The 25,212-nt window shown below is 35.0% G+C and overlaps 1 protein-coding gene across 5 annotated transcripts in view; it reads left to right on the top strand.

The window, feature by feature from the left end:
• Nucleotides 1-25,212, top strand: part of SKIC3 (SKI3 subunit of superkiller complex) — a 181,963-nt gene that overhangs the window by 124,833 nt on the left and 31,918 nt on the right. For all 5 annotated transcript variants that reach the window (XM_030847977.2, XM_070045163.1, XM_030847966.2 and 2 more), the window contains 19 exons: nucleotides 1,163-1,249; nucleotides 1,340-1,443; nucleotides 2,102-2,228; nucleotides 2,863-3,042; nucleotides 3,368-3,492; nucleotides 4,422-4,675; nucleotides 5,842-5,944; nucleotides 8,133-8,309; nucleotides 8,398-8,542; nucleotides 8,701-8,779; nucleotides 8,869-8,930; nucleotides 9,044-9,100; nucleotides 10,519-10,587; nucleotides 12,630-12,704; nucleotides 13,935-14,076; nucleotides 16,195-16,288; nucleotides 18,883-18,960; nucleotides 21,436-21,560; nucleotides 22,597-22,720. In XM_030847977.2, the coding sequence (XP_030703837.2) occupies nucleotides 1,163-1,249; nucleotides 1,340-1,443; nucleotides 2,102-2,228; nucleotides 2,863-3,042; nucleotides 3,368-3,492; nucleotides 4,422-4,675; nucleotides 5,842-5,944; nucleotides 8,133-8,309; nucleotides 8,398-8,542; nucleotides 8,701-8,779; nucleotides 8,869-8,930; nucleotides 9,044-9,100; nucleotides 10,519-10,587; nucleotides 12,630-12,704; nucleotides 13,935-14,076; nucleotides 16,195-16,288; nucleotides 18,883-18,960; nucleotides 21,436-21,560; nucleotides 22,597-22,720 (2,207 nt within the window). The remainder of the gene's footprint in view (nucleotides 1-1,162; nucleotides 1,250-1,339; nucleotides 1,444-2,101; nucleotides 2,229-2,862; nucleotides 3,043-3,367; nucleotides 3,493-4,421; nucleotides 4,676-5,841; nucleotides 5,945-8,132; nucleotides 8,310-8,397; nucleotides 8,543-8,700; nucleotides 8,780-8,868; nucleotides 8,931-9,043; nucleotides 9,101-10,518; nucleotides 10,588-12,629; nucleotides 12,705-13,934; nucleotides 14,077-16,194; nucleotides 16,289-18,882; nucleotides 18,961-21,435; nucleotides 21,561-22,596; nucleotides 22,721-25,212) is intronic.

The following is a 25,212-nucleotide window of genomic DNA, read 5'->3' as shown; positions in this document are numbered from 1 at the left end:
CTGGCTAAAGAGGGGATGGTTTGAGCAGTAGTAACTGCAGTAGATTAAAGCACATCATTTAAGTTTAAATCCATGTGTTAATGATGATACCAAAAAAAATCAACAAATCATCCTCAGTAAAGTGAATCTTTGAAGGATGCTAAGGAACCAATTGGAAAAAATCGAGGTATTTATCCTATGTTTCCTTTATGAACTGTTCCTCAGAATGATCAAATAGATAGAGGAGGGGAAATTTCTCTTTGTTGAAGTATGCCATCGAATAAGGAAAGAAGGAATGATAGAATTAGGAAATCACCATTTTGCAGTCCATAATGAATTAATAGATCTAGGCATTGAGGATCAATGGCTGCTTAACTTCACAAGAAAAAAAGACAACTAGACATAACCAGGTGCAAGTACACATGAGGTATTCTTGCCAGAACATCAACCCTGAATCAGATCAAAGGTCTAGACCTACTAATTTATAGAAGATACAGGGGACCAGGGAACATGTCAATACCATGACAATACAATCATCAAGAGCCAGACTCTGAGAAACTGTGAAAGTGGCCCATATTTTTCAACAGTTAAATTTTAAGGGAGAAAAAAAGGGATGGAAGGGAACCCTATAGATTAAAAGAGACTTAAGAGACATATCAGCCAGTTGAAATGTATGTACCTTATTTGGATTTTGATTAAAACAAATTCTTTAAATATTTTATGAGACAACTGATAAATTTGAACACTGGTTAATTATTTGATGATGTTAAGGATGTATTGTTGGTTTTGTTTATGTGTTTATAATGGTAGTATGATTATGTTATTAAAAATAAACGTATTTTTTAGATACAGATACTAAACTATCAGATGAAAAGCTATAATTTCTGGGGTAATCTAAGCGGGAGTGTGGTGAAATGGGTGGAGGTATAGATGAGAAAAGATTGGCTTTGAGCTAATAATTTTGAAACTAGATGATAAGTACATGTGGGTTCATTATGCTGTTCTCTAATTTTTTAATGTATTTGAAATTTTCTTTAATAAGATTGCAAAGAATGAAAGTGTTAATAGTGATAGAAATCAAGACCTCTAAGTCTTTATACCATGGTCATTCTTTAGTTAAAGCAAAACATTGCTGCATTGTGTTGTAGGAGATTTATAGCAATTCTTTACAATTATTTTCTAGGTTTCTGATGCAAATAATATCCCAGGACTTTTGGTTCTCAAAGGCTTGGCCTATCTGAACAAAGGCTCATTAGATGAAGCTTCAAAGGTTGGTGTTTTCATTTAAACTGAGGGTTTTTTTTTTAAGTTAAAAGTTATTTTTATCTGGATATGGAATTGATAGATATATACTTTATAGATTATGGAAGACCTTCTCTCTTCTTACCCTGACCTAGCTGAAGCTCATGCCCTGGAGGCTTTGATTCATTTTACCAAAAAGGAATATCTACAAGCAGAAAAATGGTAAGGATGTATTTAGATTGCTCATAAACCTAGTCCTATCTTAATTTAATATACCTTGAAAAATTCAAAATGAATGGGTTTGATAAAGATCTAGTTTTGCATAAATTTGATCTTTGTAAGCCTAAGTTTTTTTTTTTTTTTTTGCGGTACGCGGGCCTCTCACTGTTGTGGCCTCTCCCGTCGCGGAGTACAGGCTCCGGATGCGCAGGCTCAGCGGCCATGGCCCATGGGCCCAGCCGCTCCGCGGCATGTGGGATCCTCGCACACCGGGGCACGAACCCATGTCCCCTGCATCGGCAGGCGGACTTTCAACCACTGCGCCATCAGGGGAGCCCCAAGCCTTAGTATTTTTAAGAAATGTATTTGGCATAACTATAAGAAATGTATTTGGCATAACTATAGAAAATTTCATGATGGGTTTGAAATCTCATTAGCTGATCATAATGTTCAGTAAGCACATATAATGTTTGGTTTTAAGTTTGGTTTCCTCTTCTAATCATTTTTTTTTCTCATGATCTATATCCTAAAGTAATGACTTGCTTCTACTTTACCATCCTTGAATAAGTCAAACTTTGATTGTTCCAACTAGGTGTCTCCTATTTTTTTTTTAAATCTATCTATCTATCTGAATATTCCTTTCTTCCCTTTTGTGACTTAGTTTTCAGCTAGCTCTTGAGAAAGATGCTGAAGTTGCCGAATATCATTACCAACTTGGGTTAACATATTGGTCTATGGGTGAAGAAACAAGAAAAGATAAAACAAAGGCTCTTACCCATTTTCTAAAGGTAACATATGCTATTTAGTTCTTAGTTGAAATGGATTCATTATGAAATCAAATCTAATAATCACATAAGTTAGGTACTTAAAATTACCCTTTACTGATTTTTTTTTTTGTGTTTCATCTCTCACACATAAGGTTTTGTGAGAATGTTGTATGGGTTTTCAAGGAGAAAATTAAATCATAAAAATGTAAAAGTTACTAATTTAAGAAACATGTGTTATAGAAAATGAGACATCAGTACCTTTGGAAAACAATACTGTTTTTAGGTAATTTCCACTGTACTTTTATTGCCATGTGAGTCTTATATACTTCTACGTGTTTAACTTCTTATATTTTAGATGTGTAACAGCTAGAAGTTTTACATTCCTATCTTGACTCTTAGAAACAGATTGATGAAATAATAACTCTAATTTCGCATTTCTTTTAGCAGAGAAATAGTATTTTTATATTTGTTTGTTTTCTGTAACCGGTGATGGCCAGTTTTCATGTCTGCTTTAAATCTTACGTTAAAGGATGTTTTGGCATATTTTTGTATATTTATTTATTTTTTTAAATCTGTATATTTATCTTTTGTGTTTTTAAAGGGACCCATCCAAACAAACTTTAATATTCTGTTATTATCAATTTTTATTTTTCAGGCTGCCAAACTGGATACATACATGGGCAAAGTTTTCTGCTGTTTAGGTCATTATTACAGGGATGTAGTAGGAGATAGAAACAGAGCCCGTGGATGTTACAGGAAAGCTTTTGAATTAGATGACACTGATGCTGAATCTGGAGCTGCAGCAGTTGACTTAAGTGTAGAGCTTGAAGAGATGGTATGTCTAATAATTTAAACACTTTTGTCTTTTTTTTAATCCTGAGTATAGAAATAGAAATATTTTTATATGTGTACTTGAAAGTTATTTTTTAATTTTTATTTGTAGATGCTATAGAAATATTTCTGCCACTGCTTATAGAGTAAATTTTCTTTTTATTGGCAGATATTAAATTACTTAATGTTGAAAGTGTGGTTCAGTATATACCAGTGTAAGTTTAAAAAATCAAAAGTGGTAAATGAAAATATATCTGTTTACTTTACATAAGTGTTCAGTATTTTTATAATATTTAATATCTCTAATACTAGTCTTTTCTTCTTATTAGGAAACTGCCTTAGCTATCCTAACAACAGTCACTCAAAAGGCAAGTGCTGGAGCGGCAAAATGGGCCTGGCTTAGGCGAGGACTATACTATTTAAAAGCTGGTCAACATTCTCAAGCAGTGGCTGAGTAAGGCACCTTTCTATATTTAACATCTGATAGACAACCTAATGGTTCCTTAAATTAAACTCCATTTATATCCAAAATGAACTTATAAGTTGCCTCATACCAGGTTGTATTTCAAGGGAAGAAATAGCAAAATTTATTGATGGTTCATTGGTTCTTACTATCTGCACGGCACTGGAATTACAAAATTGCATTAACTGATGTCCTTGTGTTAAGGAGAGAGCCGTCCAGGGAAGTGAAGTCTTAATAGTATCATGTATATAACAGGTTCTCAATAGAAATTTAAGGAATGATAAACAACCAAGGTTAATATCTTTGTTGTTCTCCCACTGACAAGCATTGTTTTGGGGAAGGGGAGACACTGGCAGCTTGAAGGGCATATGGAGCAGCTCATTTTTAATAGTTTGGTTTGAACCATGTAAAGAAAATATGTTTGAGTCAAAGTTGTTCTGATTTATGTTAATACCTAGAATACAGGCATTTAAAACTTTTTCATGGCTTTGGAATCTGATCAGAAATTTAAAGCATGCCTGTTGTTCCTATTTTTCAACTCTCATATTTTTGTTTTGGTAGGAGGCTTGGTGGGGGCTTATAGACTGTGATGAGGCATATTGAGATATATACCTATTCTGGTAGGATAGGAAACTGGAGTTCTCCTACATAGTCCAGGGAAAGAAATTTTGGTGAGCATTTCTTCAAAAATTTATTTTGTTTTTATTCATTCTAAAATTACAATAAAATTTCTTAGTATGAAAAAACCCATGTCATAAAAGGAACAGGTATACTTGCTTTAAATAAATACGGTTTTTCACTTTTATCCATAGGAGGAACCATGGATATGTGTGATTCAGTTAAATTACTTTGTATTTTTCTTTCAGATATGGAAGTAGTTCTATTACTTTTAGTTCTCTTACTCTTTCTTGAAATTTTAGTTTACAGGCAGCATTGAGGGCAGACCCAAAGGACTTCAATTGTTGGGAGTCATTAGGAGAGGCATATTTAAGCAGAGGTGGCTATACAACAGCCTTGAAATCCTTCACAAAAGCCAGTGAGCTGAACCCCGAATCCACATACAGTGTGTTTAAGGTTGCAGCAATACAGCAAATCCTAGGCAAATATAAAGAGGCGGTAGCTCAATACCAGCTGATCATTAAAAAGAAAGAAGATTATGTGCCTGCTTTGAAAGGTAATTTCTCTTTCATAGCTCCTTTGTCTTTTGTGATACTGAAGTATAAAATCCTTGAATAAATTTCTAAATGTATCGAGTAACTTGAAAACGACTTCTTTAGTCAACAGCAAGTGTCTGGTATGAACTGTTTATAGTATAGCTTTTTACATAGATTTGAATATAGAAAGATGAAATTTTGTTTCATAACAGTTAATAAATAGTAATATGAGAGATTTAGCTTTTAGATAAGTAGTATGATAGCTGTGGGATCTAAAAACGGATCTCTAAAACAAGAATTTCCCTGCTCTTATATTTTGATAATTAATTCACTATATTCTCAGAATATCGTAATACCTTTTAGTTACTTTGTAAATTATAGAATCTCATTTTTAAACTTTTTGAACTTTAGAGGCAACTTGCATTGTTTTGTAATTATCTAAATTAATTTTAGTTCCTTTATAGATACCTGTTCCTTCTTAACAAATTATTTTTGGTAATTTAAAGTAAAACACCACCATCCATATTTAATTAATTTTTTAATGATTACTTCTAACCATTAAAAAAACCTGGAGCTCATTATATTTGCTTCTCTCTTTCCTTTTTAAAGAAACAGTGGGGGGTTTAATTCAGAAATAGTGTTATGTTTTAAGTGACATGTAACTTAGGCCTTGAAACCCTTTTTAAAAATTTTTTTTATAAAACTCCTTAACAGAAGGAGAACTCACATTTATTACATGTTTACTGGCCACTTTAGGAAATTGCTATTTAATTTTGATAGTATAGTTTGCTACATAGTTTTGAATATAAAGAGGTCAAATCTTGTTTCACAGCAACCTAATAAATAGTAATATGATAGCAAGTAGCATCATATTAGATATTATTAGGTAATATCCCCATTTTCAAAGCTAAGATTTTAAGAGGTAAGTAATTTGCCCAAAATCAAGGAAATTCTTAGGTTCCATAGATAGTTTTTATCTTTTAGTACATGTTTACTCCAGCAGAACCTTGCCATTTGAATTCTTTAATAAATGCATCAAGACCATGCTTAAGATAACTTTTATAAAATACCATTAAGTTTTGTTTTCTGGAAAGTGGCTGTAATATAACACCAATGAATTTATTTGATGTTCATTCTCAGTGTTTCTTTTACATATTTTAACAACTACAAACTTACCTGATTTTAGGTTTGGGTGAATGCCATCTCATGATGGCAAAAGCAGCTCTAGTTGATTATCTTGATGGAAAAGCTGTAGACCACATAGAGAAAGCACTGGAATATTTTACTCGGTTAGTATCATTATTTATGAGTCTATTTTCTTAGTATTATATAATAAAGCCAATTTTAGGAAATCATGCTTTGTTTATCCTGTTAGCTATAGCAATCATTATTCAGAATCTCAAACATAAAAGAGTAACAGCCTAGTCAGTTAATTCTGTAACATACATATTGTATTAATTTTGCACTGGGGAACAGATACAATTTCTTGCTTTTAGCAGCTGACGTGCTGGAAGCATAGAGAAGGATGGGAAGGAAGAAGCAGTCAGCTAGTGGAGCAGCAGCTTGGGTACCACGTGTTATTGTTCTCTTTCGGGAGACCTAGAGATGCAAGTATCTCTAATTGGAACTGATTGGAAAATGGGGCTTCAGGTGCACAATAGGCTTTACATTCAGTGATCAGGGCCCATTTTAGACTAATTAGTAGGGCTGAAGGTGAAGGGAGATGAGCAATCTGATTGCTCCTGGAGAGAATCTGTGTAGGAAAAGAAGTGATGTCAAATAACAAGAAATAAATCAGAAAGATTTCAGTAAATCTGGTGATTTTATAGAACTAAATTCATTAGTTAGGTAGAAGTGTTATTTGTGATAGATGACTAAAAAGTACTCAAGTTAGACATAGAATTAAATTTTTTTGCTCTTAAACATCTTTCTTGTGCTTCACTTCCTTTCTTTCCCTACTTGCCCTCTCCTGTGTGTCGTGTTGATTTGCTTGCTCTAGAATTCCTTTGCTTTGAGCATGAACCAAATCTGAAATGAAAACTTCATTCTCTTCTCCCACTGATTTTTATTGCTACTTTTCAAGTCTTATGTAATACATATAGCTCTTTCCAAAGGAAGGTATTGTGAAGAGGGGTGTAATTTGTTTGAACCAGTATTTAAGGGTAAATGTGAACCTTTGAGTGATGATACTTCAGCTACAAATACTGCCTTTCTGAGTCTGGGAAATTTTGTTCTGGATAACACTCACAACTAATTATGAGGAGGTATACAAAACTTTTAAAGTGATATTCCCACATTTATATTTACTTTACTTCTAGACTTAAAGTTCACACTACCACAGTTCTAGTGTAAGGGTGATAGAAGTTATTTCACTTTACAGATATTTTATTTTTTATTGAACTTAAAAGGAGATAAGAGTTTAGGTTGCTAAAATTGCCAGTGTTTTCTTTTCTGTTTTCCTCTCTGCTTTCTTCTTTCCTGCTGTCAAGTTTAGAAATTACACTAAGATATTTAGGCAAAAGAGCTACAAATAGTGTCCTTCCTCCTGATCCTCACAGTGGGCTTTCAGTGATGACTGCAGTAATTAATCTTGTTTCTCAGGAAGACCTTGAAAAATGATTTTTGGCTGGACTCCATGAGTAGAAAAGGCTATGAAAAATGTTCCATCTGCTTGCCCATCTGCCAGCAACATAGCTGTTTGTGATAGCTGATTATTGAGACTTGGCTTAATTGAGAAATTGCTGTGTTTTATTTGTAAGATTTTGAGAAGAGAAAAGTGAAGAGAAATGAATAACTGAGATTTTCTCATTCTAAAAAGAAGTGCCCTTTATCACCATAGTTAATATTTTTATTTACTTTTTGAGCTTGTCCACTGAGTCTTTCTTGCTTCAATAAATACGGTTTTTCACATTCTCATATTTAGATTTTTGGTATTCTTGATCTCAGAGAGTAAAAAGCATTTGGACTACCAAATATATTTTATATTTACTAGTCCTTTTTTTTTAATATGTAAAGGAAGATCTTCAAGCAAAACCTAAGTTTACAATAATCAACTATGAGACAGTTACCAACTTTACTGCTTTGCTTTTTGTTTAAATAGACAAACACAAAAAGCATAATTTAAAAAATTCAGCATTAAAGATAAATTGGTCCTGGAAAATTCATTGATTTATTTATGTGATTTCTGCTGCTTCTAAGAAAAATGATAAAGAGTACCAAAGAAATGTTTGCAAAGTTTCTGTCACTTAAAACAGTCAATTTCTTCTCCTTCCCCTCTTCCTTTCTTCATAATAAGGAGGTGATAAGATATAAGATGGCTAGAAGGAATTCAGTAAAGCATTTGCTGCATTTAGCTAAGGAACTAAATCAAAATTGTATGTATACTTTTTCTGTTTTAATTGTATGTAGTAGTGAGGGAGATAAACGCCATACGTTTTGGAAATAATTTGTAAGAATCACACCGTTTCTTTTTTTTAGGGCTCTGCAGCATCGAGCTGATGTATCTTGCCTTTGGAAGCTAGTTGGGGATGCTTGTACCAGTCTGTATGCTGTCTCACTATCTAAAGTGAATGTTAGTGTCTTAGGAGTCCTCCTAGGTCAGAAAGAAGGAAAACAAGTATTAAAGAAATATGAGCTCCTCCATCTTGGAGGAAGGTAATTTTCAATGATTGCCAGTGGATGACATTCAAATCGAATTAGAACATCATAACACAATATAACATTCACTTTTATATTTCTATAGGTGTTATGGTCGTGCATTAAAACTGATGTCTACATCTAACACGTGGTGTGATCTTGGAATTAATTATTATCGCCAAGCACAACATCTAGCAGAAACAGGCAGCAAGTCGAATGATCTTCAGGAGCTATTGGAGAAATCTTTGCATGTATGGTTTTGAGAAATTTTTCATAAACTTTTAAAAAAACTAAGGGCTTTTCTGAAAGATGCTTTTGATAAATTCTGTAGTGTTTTCACATAAAACCACACTTACCTTGATATAAATGCTGATATTCTGAGAAAAATTTATCTACTTTTATTTTTCAGTGTCTGAAAAAGGCTGTGAGACTTGACAGTAATAATCACTTATACTGGAATGCTCTTGGTGTAGTTTCATGTTACAGTGGTAAGAATTGAATGACACTTCAATATTTTTAGAAGATTGCCTGTTTTCAGGCAGTAAAGTTCAGTTTTATTGAAATCTGTATTTTTCAGGTATTAGAAATTATGCCCTTGCTCAGCACTGTTTCATCAAATCAATCCAATCAGAACAAATTGTGAGTGTTACGTGTCTCTGTCTATGCAAAATAACTTCAAAATTTAGTGTTAATGATTTTCTGAGACTGCTATGTAGACAAGGGACCTAATTTTGTATATGTGTGTTTTTTAGAATGCTGTTGCATGGACCAACTTGGGAGTGTTATACCTTGCAAATGAAAAGATTGAGGTACATATATTGTCTGTTTTGTCCTATTAAAAGTAAAGAACATTTTCTATATATGTCCTCTTCATAATAGCTTAACTTGTTGTGGAGAAATACTTTGCACATTGTTATCTATCCAGCATGCTCTCTAATATGCTAGATCATTGATAGCATTCACTTTATTATATTGAATAATGAATGTGTAAGATTTCCCTTTTCATGTCACAAGAAATTTCTGGTTTTATAATTATGTTGTTTTTTTCATTTGGAGATTAAAATAATTCTGTTATGAATTATTTGGGTGTGTTTCTTTTTATCTTTTACACATTAAGAGGAGTCCCATGTAGGCTGTGTTGGGGGTGGGGTGATGAAGTAAGGGCATTTATTAGTACTCTCTAGAAACTTAAATTTAACCTTTGCTTGGTAATTTAGATTTGGCTTTAGCAGATATTAATCCCTTTACATGCCACGGTGTAAATTGTCATACGTGAAGAGTTGTATATAGAGAATTGGAACTACAGTAATGGGGAGCATGTTTATAGGTCATGTTTAGAAGTTTCCACAAATCTATATATAATAGCACATCTGTACTGTTTTGTGTTTCAGCCGGTATATTAAATATCATCCTTTTAAAATAGCTTCAGTGGTATTCTCAGGGATACATGAAGTCACTGCAGAGATTGCTTTAGAAGATTGTAAATAGAATGAAGAAAAATATTAATTTGGATCTTAAAATATGTGAAAATATTTTTTTAAAATTTAAACAAAGATAAGTCTTAGTTAATAAGCTACGAATGTGGTTTTATGGTAGTGTGGTGCAGTTGTTGTCCATGAGCTTACTTTCTTAAGAGAAAAAAAGACTGTTTCCTGCCACACATAGATAGATGGAAAACAATACAAAGCAGCATATAATAAGTTATTCTTTGTAGCAGAAAAAAAAGCATATGATTTAAAGTGTCCAAGTGGGGTAACTTGAAAGTTTCCTAACTGTTTAGCTCAGATTTATGTTGACCACTCCTTTCACCCAGTAGCAGGTCTCAGACCTCACTTGTTGGTAGTTTTTATCTTCCCAGTTGAGCTCCAAGAGAGGGGAATAGATTCAGCCTTCTCTAATTATTTCCATCAGACCTGTGGCTTAGCAAATAGATGGGTAATTGGTTCAAAGTTCTGCAGGCTATGAGGCAGACACCTACAGTGCCCTTTCATTGAGGACCAGAATCCCTAAGCCTGTAGAGAAATCTGTTGAATCCGGGACTCTTTCAGGACTATATTTAAGACATAGTTGTAAGCATTGCCAATTGTGCTTAAACAGTGAAGTTTTAGGTTCATTTGTATTTATGTTTACAAGTCTGGCTTTTCTTATTCTCTTATGCTTTTTAAATATAAGTGCTTTAATATAAAGTTTATAAAATGGCTTGTTATTTTTTGCCTTTTTTTCCTAGCAAGCTCATGAAGCTTTCAAAATGGCTCAATCCCTTGATCCATCTTATTTAATGTGCTGGATTGGACAAGTAAGATATATAACATATAGTTATTAATAATCTGTTTTATAACTAACATGTTAATAGAAAGTGGTATAAATAACGTGTCAATATAAACAACACTGATAATAATGATAGCATTTGAGGGCTTACTTTGTGCCAGTTGCTGTGCTAGGCTCTTTGTGTGTGGAAGCTGAAGCTAAAAGATCCCATGTATCATGCCCAAAGTCATACAGCTTGTAATGATTAAGCTTTGATTTGAGGGGCTTTGAACACCATCATTCTGCCATTATTATTCTTAAAAAATAAACCTAGAACTCTGTTAACATACATTTATCAAAAAAATGAACATTTACAAGATCATTTTGATTATGTTTTCTCATTTTCTGTAAAATCTTCATATTTGATTTGGTACTTGTTTATGAGGGGCCCCACCCCCGCCCGGCAAAGTTTAGATTTTTGTACTGCCAAATAGGAATCAGGTTACTAGTCTGAGTCTGTCACTTACTAATTGTTTTACCTTAACATATCACTTCTGGATTTCATTTTTCTTACCTGAAAAAGAAGGAGATTGGCCTGAGTGGCCTCCAAGGTCTTGTCTAGTTGAGAAGTTGTAATAAATTAGTAAGTGGTTGATTGTTTCAGTTCAGAGACTAGTGGGAGCATCATCCCTATTAGAAAATCATTAATCAGGGATTAGATATCTTCTCTTATACTCTGACTCTTGAGTCTGATTCTAGTTAATCGGTGAAACATGCAGAGTTAGGAAAGGCAAACTCCTGTTGCCATTAGCTGTGGTAGCATCTGGGAGCAGTGGCGTTACTACACTAATCTCTATGTAAGGTTTTGGACCTAGGGGGTCTGAGAATTTGCATTTATAACTGCTCCCAACTGAGGACGATGCTGGTGGTCCAGGGCCTTCACTCTGAGTAGCACTGCTGTAGGTCAGTAGGTCTGAGATGCTCATCAGAGTCACTTAAGTATTTTTTTTCTTATTTTTATTTATTTATTTTTTAAATTTTATTTATGTTTGGCTGTATTGGGTCTTCATTGCTGCACGTGGGCTTTCTCTAGTTGTGGCGAGCGGGGGCTACTCTTCGTTGCAGTGCGTGGGCTTCTTATTGCGGTGACTTCTCTTGTTGCAGAGCGTGGGCTTCAGTAGTTGTGGCATGCAGGCTCAGTAGTTGTAGCTCGTGGGCTCTGGAGCGCAGGTTCAGTATTTGTGGCGTACAGACTTAGTTGCTCCGTGGCTTATGGGATCTTCCCAGACCAGGGCTCGAACCCGTGTCCCCTGCATTGGCAGGCAGATTCTTAACCACTGTGCCACCAGGGAAGTCCCTTTTCTTATTTTTAAATTATTTCTGTTCTTAAAAATAATTTATTTCAGGAGGTAATTAGTAGATTTAATTAAAATGGTAACAATAGAGTGTGGCTTAATATTAATTTCTTAGTTAGTAATGTATGATAACTAAAAAAAAAACCCCTGCTTTCTTATAAAAGATAGATGAGCTTGAAAGTAATTTTAACTATCACATAATCTATGAAGTCAGTGGCATAGATATAATATTTAAAATCCTGAGGCAGTTTTAAAAAATAAACATGATGAGACTCTACCCAGATCTATGGAAGCTAGATTTCTAGGGGAGAGGATCTCCTTTTTAAAAGCTTTCCAGTTGAATCTGAGGGGACCCTGTGATTAACAACTCTAATCCAGACAAATACCAGTATGAATAGATTGGGGGGAGGGAAGGGAGAAGGTAGCATAACTTTATCAGTGTTCTAAGGAATTTTACGTGGATTATTTCACTAACTCCCTGGTTGCAAATGGAGTTCTGCAAGCATCTGTCAGCTTAAGGGCTAATTTAACAAGTCATTCTGGTCCTCTGAGCCATGGGAATACAGTAGCCAAGATTGAAAAAGAAGTTAACTTTGCTTTTAAGCACAGCTAGTAAACCTTTGGTTCCTCCAAAGAGTTTCATTTATTATTATTGTTAGTAGGAGTAGTGGTAGTAGTAATAGTAGTAGTAGTAGTCCTTTTAAACACATTAAGAGCCTCCTTTTTCCTTTTATAGGCTCTAATTGCAGAGACAGTTGGAAGTTATGACACCATGGATCTCTTCAGGCACACTACAGAACTCAGTATGCACGTAAGAATTTGAGCATTCTTCAGGATTCATTAATGAATAAAGTACTGTCCTTCTTGAAAAATTGAATACATAGTGGTATTAGATGTTAATGATAGCAGTTGTCCCTACTCTTCATTCTTTCTTAAAAAACAGATTGAACTGTCATTAAAGAGCTGATGAAGAAATGACATTGGATTCAGTAGATGAAGTAGTCATGTAGAATAGAAACTGAGACTCTAAAAAAAAAACCACGATCGACAGATGAATGGATAAAGAAGATGTGGCACATATATACAATGGAATATTACTCAGCCATAAAAAGAGACAAAATTGAGTTATTTGTAGTGAGGTGGATGGACCTAGAGTCTGTCATACAGAGTGAAGTAAGTCAGAAAGAGAAAAACAAATACCATATGCCAATACATATATATGGAATCTAAAAAAAAAAAAGGTTCTGAAGAACCTAGGGGCAGGACAGGAATAAAGACACAGATGTAGAGAATGGACTTGAGGACATGGGGAGGGAGAATGGTAAGCTGAGACGAAGTGAGAGAGTGGCATGGACATATATACACTACCAAATGTAAAATAGATAGCTAGTGGGAAGCAGCTGCATAACACAGGGAGATCAGCTTCTGCTTTGTGACCACCTGGAGGGGTGGGATAGGGAGGGTGGGAGGGAGACGCAAGAGGTAGGGGATATGGGGATATATGTGTACTTATAGCTGATTTAGTTTGTTATACAGCAGCAACTAACACAACAATGTAAAGCAATTATACTCCAATAAGGATGTTAAAAAAACAAACAAACTGGTACGTCCATACCTACGGAATGCTAAGCAATAAAAAGGAGTTAACTATTAATACAAAAAAAAAATGAGATAAATACTAGACTTGGTTGACATTTCTCGATTATTTATGAAAGTGTTTTAGAATTCTTTTGATTGGTAATTATTTGTTTGACCTATGGAAATGATGCTGAGAAGAAGCAAACCAACCCATCAGGAGGGGCTCTGTTTTTTCCCCTTTATTTATCCTGCTTGATTCTTCTACTTAGGTTTGAAGCAAGTGATTTAAATATGTTCTTAGCTGTGTTGTATCATAGTGACCCTTTATTTAAAGGCACTTACCAGTTGACTTAGAAGACTAAGATGTGATATTTACTGTATTGAAGTACATTGTTTCATTTCTTAATTTTTCTTGGAAGATTTATTACCCTGTGTCTACTTGTTAATTTTGGCCTTTTTACAGACGGAGGGAGCAATAGGTTATGCGTATTGGGTCTGTACAACATTGCAAGATAAAAGCAACAGAGACACGGAGCTGTACCAGTACAACATCCTCCAGATGAATGCAATTCCAGCAGCACAAGTGGTTTTGAGTAAATACACAGGTAAGGCACCTGTTATACAATGGCAAGATACATGAAGAATTGTTGAGATAATTTAAAGAATTTAAATTAATTAAATTTAAAATTAATTCCAAATTAAATATTAGCTCCTTAAGACATGAATTTGCCCTTTCCCCCCACGGCCAAGTATTCTGCTTTTTAAACTTTTCTAAAGATTTTTGAAGAGTGCTGAAAATTGTTATTACCTATTGATTCAAGGTAGAAGTGATTTCCATGTTGTAGTAGGAAGCATTTTGGAGCCTAATGGTCCTGAGTTGCTGCTGTTCTAGCTCTGCTGTTTACTTTCTCTGCAGTCTTAGGCCAAGTATTTTACTTGCCTTAACTTCTGTTAATCTTGGGAAGTAGAGATAATAATACTGAGGTTGCAGAGATGTGAGAATTCAATGAGGTAATATGCTTTAAGTTCCAAACCCAGTGCCTTTAACGTCCCACTTTAACACCTAATCTTTCTTCAACATACTGGAAATGTTTAGGCTTAGGAAAAGGACAGAATGGTGAAATTTAATTAGCCATCTATTGTAATAACTTTCTTCCTTAATAAAACTAACATTGGGTGTAGTCTCAGCTCCACCACTTAGTAGCCGTGATGAAACCTTGGGCTTATTACCAAATTGAATTTTAGTTTTCCTACCTATAATCCAAGAGTGAAAGTATCTATTGCTTAGGGTTTAATGAGATGATACATATAAAATGTTATGCAGAGTACCTGGCATATCCTAGATGCTCAAGAAATATTAGTTTCACTAGCATCTTATTTATCCCTCAACAAAATTCTAATAAAGAAGCAAGGCGTTTAAGCAGTAATATTGACAGTTGAATAATATGAAGAATCAGATAAACTGAAAAGCAGAGGAGAAAATGCCTCATCATTGTAATATGCAGGATGGTAATACTCTTCCTGCATTGAGCCTGGGGCACTTGAGCAGAAGGCAGTTCATTTATAAACATCAGCACTTCGGGACGTTAAAATGTTATGCAGTGTGCCCAAATGAATGACTCTAATGAATACCTAGAGCCTCTGAGAAAGTGTATGATCAGAAATTTTATTGATAGGTTTCCTTACAGAATGGGAAACATTTGTGAAGGGTTTACATAAAGAGGTAAATTTTTAGCTGTCTGCAAAATTCAGATACCTAGAACAACAAACAGTCTCTGACAGTTATAAATAGCTAGGTTTTTGAGTCTGTAGTGGAGCCGTATCATATATTCATTTAACAAATTCAATTATATGTGCTTGACCAAAAAAATATTAATTTAGAAGCAGAAAAGAGAGAGGGGGGACAAGAGAAAATGCAGATAAATCATTTGTCCTGCTGACCGTTGGCCTCAGGGTGAGAGTGGATGAAGCTTATGGGTCTCCTCTTAATTTGACTCAGTTTGGTGACCTTCTCCTTGTGTGATGACCTAAGAATTTTGCAGGAATCATTTTAACCGTGTGATTTTTACCGTATGCTTTGACAGTTAGAACCTAACCATCACATAAGATGTGATTATACTCTACTCTGTTAAACAGTTTAAGAGATTTGAAGGCTTGCTTCCCAACACAAGTTGATCAGATGTGTTTTTTTCTCCTTTGCACGTTAGTAGATGATATATGATGTTTTTTGACATTAGAATTCAAAATACTACACTGAAAGTGCCCAAATCATCTTCTGTTTCTAGAGTACAATACTGAATTTTTTAAAAAATACATAGAAATTGGAACAGAACCACCAAGAGAAATTGTTGCTAAATTTAATCCCAGGAAGGTTTAAGTGACTAGCCAAAGAACTGGATTTCCTTACAATTCAAATGACCCGTTTTAACATGAGCTATGATTTCAAATTGTTATACCTTTGGGAATGAAAAAGTGTTTAAACTTTAAAACATAAGTAGAAGCCATATGTAACTATAGATGTTACTCAGTAATTTAAAAGAGTTCTGAAATGATTACTGGTATTTTATAGTCAGGATAAAATCAGACTACTATTCTTAGCAATGCCCATGACCTCAGGAAATAATCTAGTGTTTAAAATGTTGAAAAAAATTGAAAATAAAACTCATATTTTACAAACACAACCATTATGCACATGCAAAGAAAAGATATTTTTGGATTTCCAGAAAGAATTCAGAATTATGCTCCAGCTTTCACAATGTTGGGTTACTTAAATGAACATCTACAACTGAAGAAGGAAGCAGCAGATGCATACCAGAGGTAAAGGCTCCCTTTAATTGAAATGTGGTCCTTATTTGTCAGTTGGCCTTTTTAAGATATAGTTTCATTTTCATGAAGAAGGTACTAATAAAATGTTCTGATTCTTTTCCTGATCTTTCATTATTTATTATTATTACATTTTGTATATGAAAAGATACAGTTCTAAATTTTCAGCTATACTTTCGTTTCTGTTGCTCAACCTGAGAGAAAGAGAGGAAGAGAGAGACAGAGAGAGAAAAAAAATAAAAACCAAACCAGAAAACCTCTCAGGTTTTAGAAAAATCTGTCCCTTTACAGTTTGTCTCGCTTTATTATTAAAGACGTGTTTATTCAGAGAAGAAATGAGATTTAAGGCATGAGAAAAAATTACATGTTATTTTGAATCACTTTAATGTCTACTATATCGTATTTATTCATTCAGTAAATATTTGTTAAACTGCTATGTGTCAAGCAGTGTCCTTGGCAGTGGCAATTTAGCAGTGAGTTAAACACAGGCTCAGTTCTCATGGAGCTCATGTTCTGGTGGAGGGGAGGCACAGTGTAAGCTAATAAACATCTGTGATGGTAACAATTGCTAGGAAAGAAAATCAAAGTAAAGGGCTAGACACTAGAGAGGCAAGCAGCAAATTTGAGATAGGTTTAAGAGGTAGGTTTCCTAAGGAGGCAATTAAGACCTGACCTGAATGAAGCGAGGCCACAAGCCGTTTGGTTATCAGGGAAAGAGCATTCCAGGCAGAAGGAACAGCAAGAACAAGTGCTCTGAAGCAGGAGTGGACTTGGTATATTGAAGAAACAAGGACAGCGTGCTTGAGTGAGATGACCAGCCGGGAGAGTGAGAGGAAATGAAATCAACTTGAAGTTTTATTCTCTACAAATTAATTGATCTGTGGGGCTTCCCTGGTGACGCAGTGGTTAAGAATCTGCCTGCCAATGCAGGGGACACGGGTTCGAGCCCTGGTCCGGGAAGATCCCACATGCCGTAGAGCAGCTAAGCCCGTCCGCCACAACTACTGAGCCTGCGCTCTAGAGCCCGCGAGCCACAACTACTGATCCCGCATGCCAGAACTACAGAAGCCCATGCACCTAGAGTCTGTGCTCCACAACAAGAGAAGCCACTGTAATGAGCAGCCCATGCAACGCAACAAAGAGTAGCCCCCGCTTGCCACAACTAGAGAAAGCCCGCGCGCACCAACAAAGACCCAACACTGCCAAAAATAAATAAAAATTAAAAAAAAATTAATCGATCTGTGAATAAGAAAATCACTGTTGATCTCATGAGTACTAGACGAAAAGTTAAAAGACCTGATTGCCTAACCTCTGAGGCACACCACTGCCCTAAATCTAAATAAACAGATATTTAGAAGAAGCCTTGTCAGATAATAAATAATCGAGGTGTCCCAAATGCTTTGCCATCCTTGTATGGATCTCTCTGTAGTTAAAGAAGTAATCACTAGATGGTACTGGAGGCTGTATAATCAAGAAGTTATTTTGCCAGGTGTATGTGGAGAGAGGTTTATGAAAACCCACAATTCTATTTCTTTCAACGTTACAATAAAGTTACCAATAAAGAAAATAGAAATTTGATAGGATACAACAGTGAGCAGGATTTTTAAACAGAGAAAACTAGGCAGCTTTAGAATGCTTGCTACTTTTTTCAGTATACATTATAATCACAAATATTGTGAGTGTAACACTGGTTATACCTTTGCTTAAAATGGCAACTCTATAGTCACTTGGGTATACACCACTCTTTCTTGACTGATCACCACTGTTGTTTTCTCCTTAAACAAGTATTTGAGACTTCAAATTACAAATTAGGTATAAATATAACCACAGGTACAGTCTTTAATATGATACTGTTTCTGTAATACTGTCTTTTAGACTTCTCTGGCAAATTTTTGTTTTTCATGTAACATCAGGGGCATTAAAAGCTTTTCTTGGCTATTTCTCCCTGGCTAATCTTTAACAGAAAAAAAAAAGTCATTAAATATCCAACTGCTTTGGTGGTTGAGACATTTCCCTGCTTGCCCAAAGGGGACTGAGCCTGAGAAGGTAAAAATGTGGGCTGTCAGCATGTTGTTGTAGTTATTCTAAGCCTCTTGGGACTCCTGATGACTCATTCCCTTCTCTGAATTCATTATTGCCTAAATATCTTTCTGTATGTAGCAGGAAAACGCACATGAAAGCACTCAATTTCCTGGCTTCCTACCTCAAACTTCTAGTATATAAATAATTTTAAGAGTATACTATGTACTTCAAATTCTGTATACTTCAAATATGTCAAAACTTTAAAACATCAACCCAGTTGTTCCCCATGTTTAGATTAAAATCTTTGGAATATTTAAAGCTCAAGTATGGTAAGTAATTTCTCTTATTAAGAGGTCACTTTTTATTATTTTCCTGACAATCTAAAATCTATTAAGTGCTTTTGTGGTACCAGTTTAATAAAATATAAATAAGCTGTTATGGAACTAGTTAAATAATTAGTAGAATTAAATGAAGAAAACAAAAATCTGTAGATTCAGTTAAGGAGGAAGAGTAAAAGAATGCTATTGCACGTAGATAATTTAAAATACCTTGTCCTTTTTTTAAAGGGCAATTTTGTTGTTACAGACTGCAGAAGACAGAGATGCTTATAATGTTACAATAAGAAATTATGGCAGATTGTTATGGTAAGCATATTTTTACCCATTAATTCCATGAACCTAACAGGTTTTTCTGGTGAAAGCTGTGGGGCTAGTGAAGTGATGACCAGTTTCCAGAGTAGCGGGTTGTGTATGAATGAGTACGATGATGACATTCCCCCAGGATACATCATTCCCACTGTACCAAGCTGTGTTAACAGTTTACTGTCCCTGTAATGACCCCTAGTCCCAGTGTCCTTTGTGAGGACCAGGTTTAGAACTGATGTTTGTGAACTAGACAGGAGAGGTAGTTACTGTTTCTAATAGTAGAAGCCTAGTTAATTGGAAGAGGATTCGATTTATTCTGATTTGATGTATATTCTTAAACTGGGGGTGGGATTAAGGGTCCAGAAACCCTTTTGAGATAGTACACAAAAATTTTTGTATGTGTGCATTTTGGGGGTGGGGAGGGAGCAATATCACTTTCTTCAGAGTCTCGAAGACTTCCCGACTTCAAAAAAAAGACTGAAAAAAAAAATAGGCTGGAAACCAATTGTTTCAGAGGATAGGACTCGGTTGGGACAGTAGGAGTGTTAATGGGAGGAAGACTTTTGGCTCAAGGAGGCATTCCTCAAATTGAGAGCTGCCCCAAAATTGAATGTTCCAGTTTGAAACACATTATTAGAACTATAGTTTGATATTTTGGGATTAGCACCTACATCTTTTAAGGAGCTACATAGTAGAAATCGGAAGTAGCCAGTTCATTTCTTTTATAACCGTGTAACTGAATCATATCTACAGACAGAAAATTTTCCCTGTTTTGATTGCTTCTCCTTTTAATTCTTTTAAATCATTGTGTTTAGGAGTTGATAGAGCTCTGTCAGTTCCAACATTTGTTGTAAGAAACTGTATGGAGCAAAGTTTCTGTTCTCTTTAGTTAGATGTTTCATATAATGTAACTGTTTTAGAAGAAAATTTATACCTCCCATTGAAAATAGGTCATCTGATTTCTTTTTAATTTGTTTCTATTATGAAATATATTAAACATGCAAAACATAGCAATAGAGTATGGAGCATAATTTAGTGAATAGTCACCATTCAGATATAACAGATCTTAAAATTCTGCTAATAGGTTTCAGGTTTCTTTTTCAAAAAAAAAGTTACAAATAAAGTTGAAGCCCCTTGTGCCCTTCTCTAGTTCCATTCTTTTCTCTACAGAAGTTATCAAATGTTTGAAGATAGTGTTCATTAAAAAAAATACTTTAAAAATACATGTATGGGGGGCTTCCCTGGTGGCACAGTGGTTAAGAATCTGCCTGCCAATGCAGGGGACACGGGTTCGAGCCCTGGTCTGGGAAGATCCCACATGCCGCAGAGCAGCTAAGCCTGTATACTACAACTACTGAGCCTGCGGTCTAGAGCCCGCATGCCACAACTACTGAAGCCTGTGCGCCTAGAGCTGGTGTTCCACAACAAGAGAAGCCACTGCAGTGAGAGGGATGTGCATCACAACGTAGAGTAACCTCCGCTCACCACAACTAGAGAAAGCCCATGCGCAGCAACGAAGACCCAGTGCAGCCAAAAATAAACAAATTAGATTAATTAATTAAAAAAATACATGTATGTATCCATAAACAATCTAAGGTAGTCCTCTTCCCTTCATTAAATATTTATCAAAAGTTGAGTTAATGGATTTTTAAATTCTTTCACCTTCATAAAATTAATTTTAGAAGCAAATATTGCCTATATTTTTAGCTCCCATCCACACCTCCAAGATTAAAAAGATTTTATGAAAAGATTTTTCTTTTATGAAAAAGATTTAAAAATAGAAGCAGTTTCTGATTATAGTGATAGATACCAGAAATCAGAGTCTCAGAGGTTCAGTGAGTCTGTTCCAGGTGGTGGCAGCCTCTCTTCATTTTTAAGTAAACAAAACACGTTTTTTTATTTTGTTGTTATTAAAAAGCATTCTACTTTAGTATCATGTATAACAATTTTTACTTTTATTCCTATTAAATACCAAAAAGATAATGTATAGTTTTGTCTGTGGGATTTTAGTGTATCTATATGCCCTCCAAAAACATGGATGTGCAGATAAACAGTTTACCCGAAGGCTGAGTTTGGTTATGACTTGCTAAGCTTGTCAAAGATGCTCATAGGGTAATATTTAACTAACATATTAAGCTTAAAAAATTAGAGTTCTATATCAAAGTCAACTTGAAATTATTTTTATAACAGAGTTTAATTCAAGTTTGTTAAAAAAAAAACAGTTTGTAATTCAGCAGAACTGTTCATTTTCACACATAATTTAAAAGTGTGAAGTTAAATCCCCCTAGTGCATCCTGTTTGAAATAAGTGATAACGCCTTCTATTTTAATATGAGGCTTTTCTACAGCTTTAACACTGATAGATGAAGTAGGTTAAGTTGTTAAAAGAGCTTTAGTATAATAATATTTCTGAATTTTGATGATATAAGCCAAAATGATTTTTGATATTAAAAGTAAGTTATGTTTTGCTTCTTAGTTCTATTGGTGAATATGATAAAGCTATCCAGGCTTTTAAGTCAACACCCCTTGAGGAGTTAGAAGACATCATAGGTTTTGGATTGGCTTTATTTATGAAGGGTCTGTATAAAGAGAGCAGCAAAGGTAAGTGCGTTGCTTAAAGGATACTTTCTACTTTTCCAGAGCTGAGAAGAATTTAATCATGATGAGCTTACATACAGAAAGATGTAATATTAAGATGGGGGTAGGGGTTGCAGTGTTTATTAAAAATCTGACTAAAAGTCAGGAACGTTAAGAGGTACTTTTTAACTGTTCCTTCCTTTAGTACATTATTATGATGAATAGTCTTTTTATCAGTGTTACGAACTGAATTTTATCTTTATTATTTAGATGAGGAAACAGACCCAAGATTACTTAGGGTACATGTATAAGGTAGCATTTGAAAGCAAGTATTTACTACTCCACAGTGTTTCAATATACATTTCTGATAAATGAAGGCCTCAACCATTGTTAGTAATAATACATCTTGGTTTCTCCAAAAATGCTTATTGAGTGCATTTTCACATATATGGCCCAGCCTATGTGTGTGCAGCTCATTTTAAGTACTGCTTAATGGAGCTGCTGGTCTGTACATGGGAATGTGGGTGATACCTCAATGGCTCTAGACCTCCACTTCTTTTGAAGATAGTAATTCAAACCTGCCTATAGATTCTAAAGAAGGAAATTGAGAAATACCACATAATAACCCAAATGATATTCCCAGAATCACCTTGGAACAGCTAAACCAAGTTAGATATTCTAAATTTTTATTCCATTCACTTGAGAGCAAGGGAACAATAAGATGTAATTTTAGTTAGACCCTTTTAAAAAATAGGATTAGGTGGGCTTCCCTGGTGGCGCAGTGGTTGAGAGTCTGTCTGCCGATGCAGGGGACACGGGTTCATGCCCCGGTCCGGGAACATCCCACATGCTGCGGAGCGGCTAGGCCCATGAGCCATGGCCACTGAGCCTGCGCGTCCGGAGCCTGTGCTCCGCAACCGGAGAGGCCACAACAGTGAGAGGCCCGCGTACTGCAAAAAAAAAAAAAAAAAAATAGTATTAGGAAAGGAAGTATCCCACCATTTGTCAGTCAGGATTGCTTTTATATTGTTTTGTTTTTGTTTCCAACTCTATGTAACAGCCTATGAGAGAGCCTTGTCTACTGTTGAATCAGAGCAAGACAAAGCTCATATCTTGACAGCTCTGGCAATAGCGGAGTATAAACAAGGAAAAATGGACGTAGCCAAGACATTGTTATTTAAATGGTATGTATAGTTGACATCAACACTCGACATGACCAGATACTTAAATATTGGGTTAAAATTTGGAGGAACGTAAAATGAAGTTCTTAATGTTTTAGGAACATTTTTGTGAACAAAAGGGATTGGACCCACCTGGTTCTGAACTGACAGTCACAGGTGGAGCTAGAGATAATGGCTTAATTTTAAATTCTGGATTCATCCAATCCTTCGAAACCATCCTGTACTCTGTGTGTATTATTTATTTTTTAAAAACAGTAATTGATCAGCTGATCTCTTTGGATCATAAAATTTTAATGAAGGCAGTCATTAACTGGCTTGTTTTTGGCCCCGTAAGTTCCCAAAGAGACTTTTTTTCCTCTTTCATATTCAGGATAACCTGATAAAGTTCATTTAAAGTTGAGTCTTTAAAAATGTGTATATACACCAATATAAATTGTAACTGTTTCTTTATTTTTGGAATAATTTAATAAAATAACAATCTCTGATATCTGTAATTACTTATACGGTATTTTTAAAAAAATAATTTATTTTATTTTATTTTTGGCTGCGTTGGGTCTTGGTTGTTGCGCGTGGGCTTATCTCTGGTTGCAGTGAGCAGGGGCTACTCTTCATTGTGTGCAGGCTTCTTTTTCTTTTTCTTTAATTTTTAAATTTTATTGTATTTATTTTTTTATACAGCAGGTTCTTATTAGTCATCAATTTTATACACATCAGTATATACCTGTCAATGCCAATCGCCCAGTTCATCACACCACCATCCCCACACCCCGGCCGCTTTCCCTGCTTGCTGTCCATACGTTTGTTCTCTACATCTGTGTCTCAGTTTCTGCCCTGCAAACCAGTTCATCTGTACCATTTTTCTAGGTTCCACATATATGCGTTAATATACGATATTTGTTTTTCTCTTTCTGACTTACTTCACTCTGTATGACAGTCTCTACATCCATCCACGTCTAAACAAATGACCCAATTTCGTTCCTTTTTATGGCTCAGTACTATTCCATTGTATATATGTACCACATCTTCTTTATCCATTCATCTGTCTCTGGACATTTAAGTTGCTTCCATGACCTGACTATAAATAGTAAATAGTAAATAGTGCTGCAGTAAATAGTTCTGCAATGAACATTGGGGTGCATGTGTCTTTTTGAATTATGGTTTTTTCTGGGTATATACCTAGTAGTGGGATTGCTGAATCATATGGTAATTCTATTTTTAGTTTTTTAAGGAACCTCCATACTGTTCTCCATAGTGGCTGTATCAATTTACATTCCCACCAACAGTGCAAGAGGGTTTCCTTTTCTCCACACCCTCTCCAGCATTTGTTGTTTGTAGATTTTCTGATGATGCCCATTCTAACTGGTGTGAGGTGATACCTCATTGTAGTTTTGATTTGCATTTCTCTAATAATTAGTGATGTTGAGCAGCTTTTCATGTGCTTCTTCACCACCTGTATGTCTCCTTTGGAGAAATGTCTATTTAGGTCTTCTGCCCATTTTTGGATTGGGTTGTTTGTTTTTTTAATATTGAGCTGCATGAGCTGTTTATATATTTTGGGGATTAATCCTTTGTCCGTTGATTCGTTTGCAAATATTTTGTCCCATTCTGAGGGTTGTCTTTTCATCTTGTTTATGGTTTCCTTTGCTGTGCAAAAGCTTTTAAGGTTCATTAGGTCCCATTTGTTTATTTTTGTTTTTATTTCCATTACTCTAAGAGGTGGATCAAAAAAGATCTTGCTGTGATTTATGTCAGAGAGTGTTCTTCCTATGTTTTCCTCTAAGAGTTTTATAGTGTCCGGTCTTACATTTAGGTCTCTAATCTGTTTTGAGTTTATTTTTGTGTATGGTGTTAGGGAGTGTTCTAATTTCATTCTTTTACATGTAGCTGTCCAGTTTTCCCAGCACCACTTATTGAAGAGACTGTCTTTTCTATATTTTACAGCCTTGGCTCCTTTGTCATAGATTAGTTGACCATAGGTGCATGGGTTTATCTCTGGGCTTTCTATCTTGTTCCATTTATCTATATTTCTGTTTTTGTGCCAGTACCGTACTGTCTTGATTACTGTAGCTTTATAGTAAAGTCTGAAGTCACGGAGTCTGATTCCTCCAGCTCCATTTTTTCCCCTCAAGACTGGCTATTTGGGGTCTTTTGTGTCTCCATACAAATTTTAAGATTTTTTGTTCTAGTTCCATAAAAAATGCCATTAGTAATTTCATAGGGATAGCATTGAATCTGTAGATTGCTTTGGGTACTATAGTCATTTTCACAATATTGATTCTTCTAATCCAAGAACATGGTATATCTCTCCATCTGTTGGTATCATCTTTCATTTCTTTCATCAGTGTTTTATAGATTTCTGCATACAGGTCTTTTGTCTCCCTAGGTAGGTTTATTCCTAGGTATTTTATTCTTTTTGCTGCAATGGTAAATGGGAGTATTTCCTTAATTTCTCTTACAGATTTTTCATCATTAGTGTATAGGAATGCAAGAGATTT

Source organism: Globicephala melas, chromosome 3 (genome assembly GCF_963455315.2).
Source record: "Globicephala melas chromosome 3, mGloMel1.2, whole genome shotgun sequence".
NCBI classification, from domain to species: Eukaryota; Metazoa; Chordata; class Mammalia; order Artiodactyla; family Delphinidae; genus Globicephala; species Globicephala melas.
The sequence above is the reverse complement of the archived record's forward strand: the minus strand, read 5'-3'. Positions and strand labels throughout refer to the sequence as shown.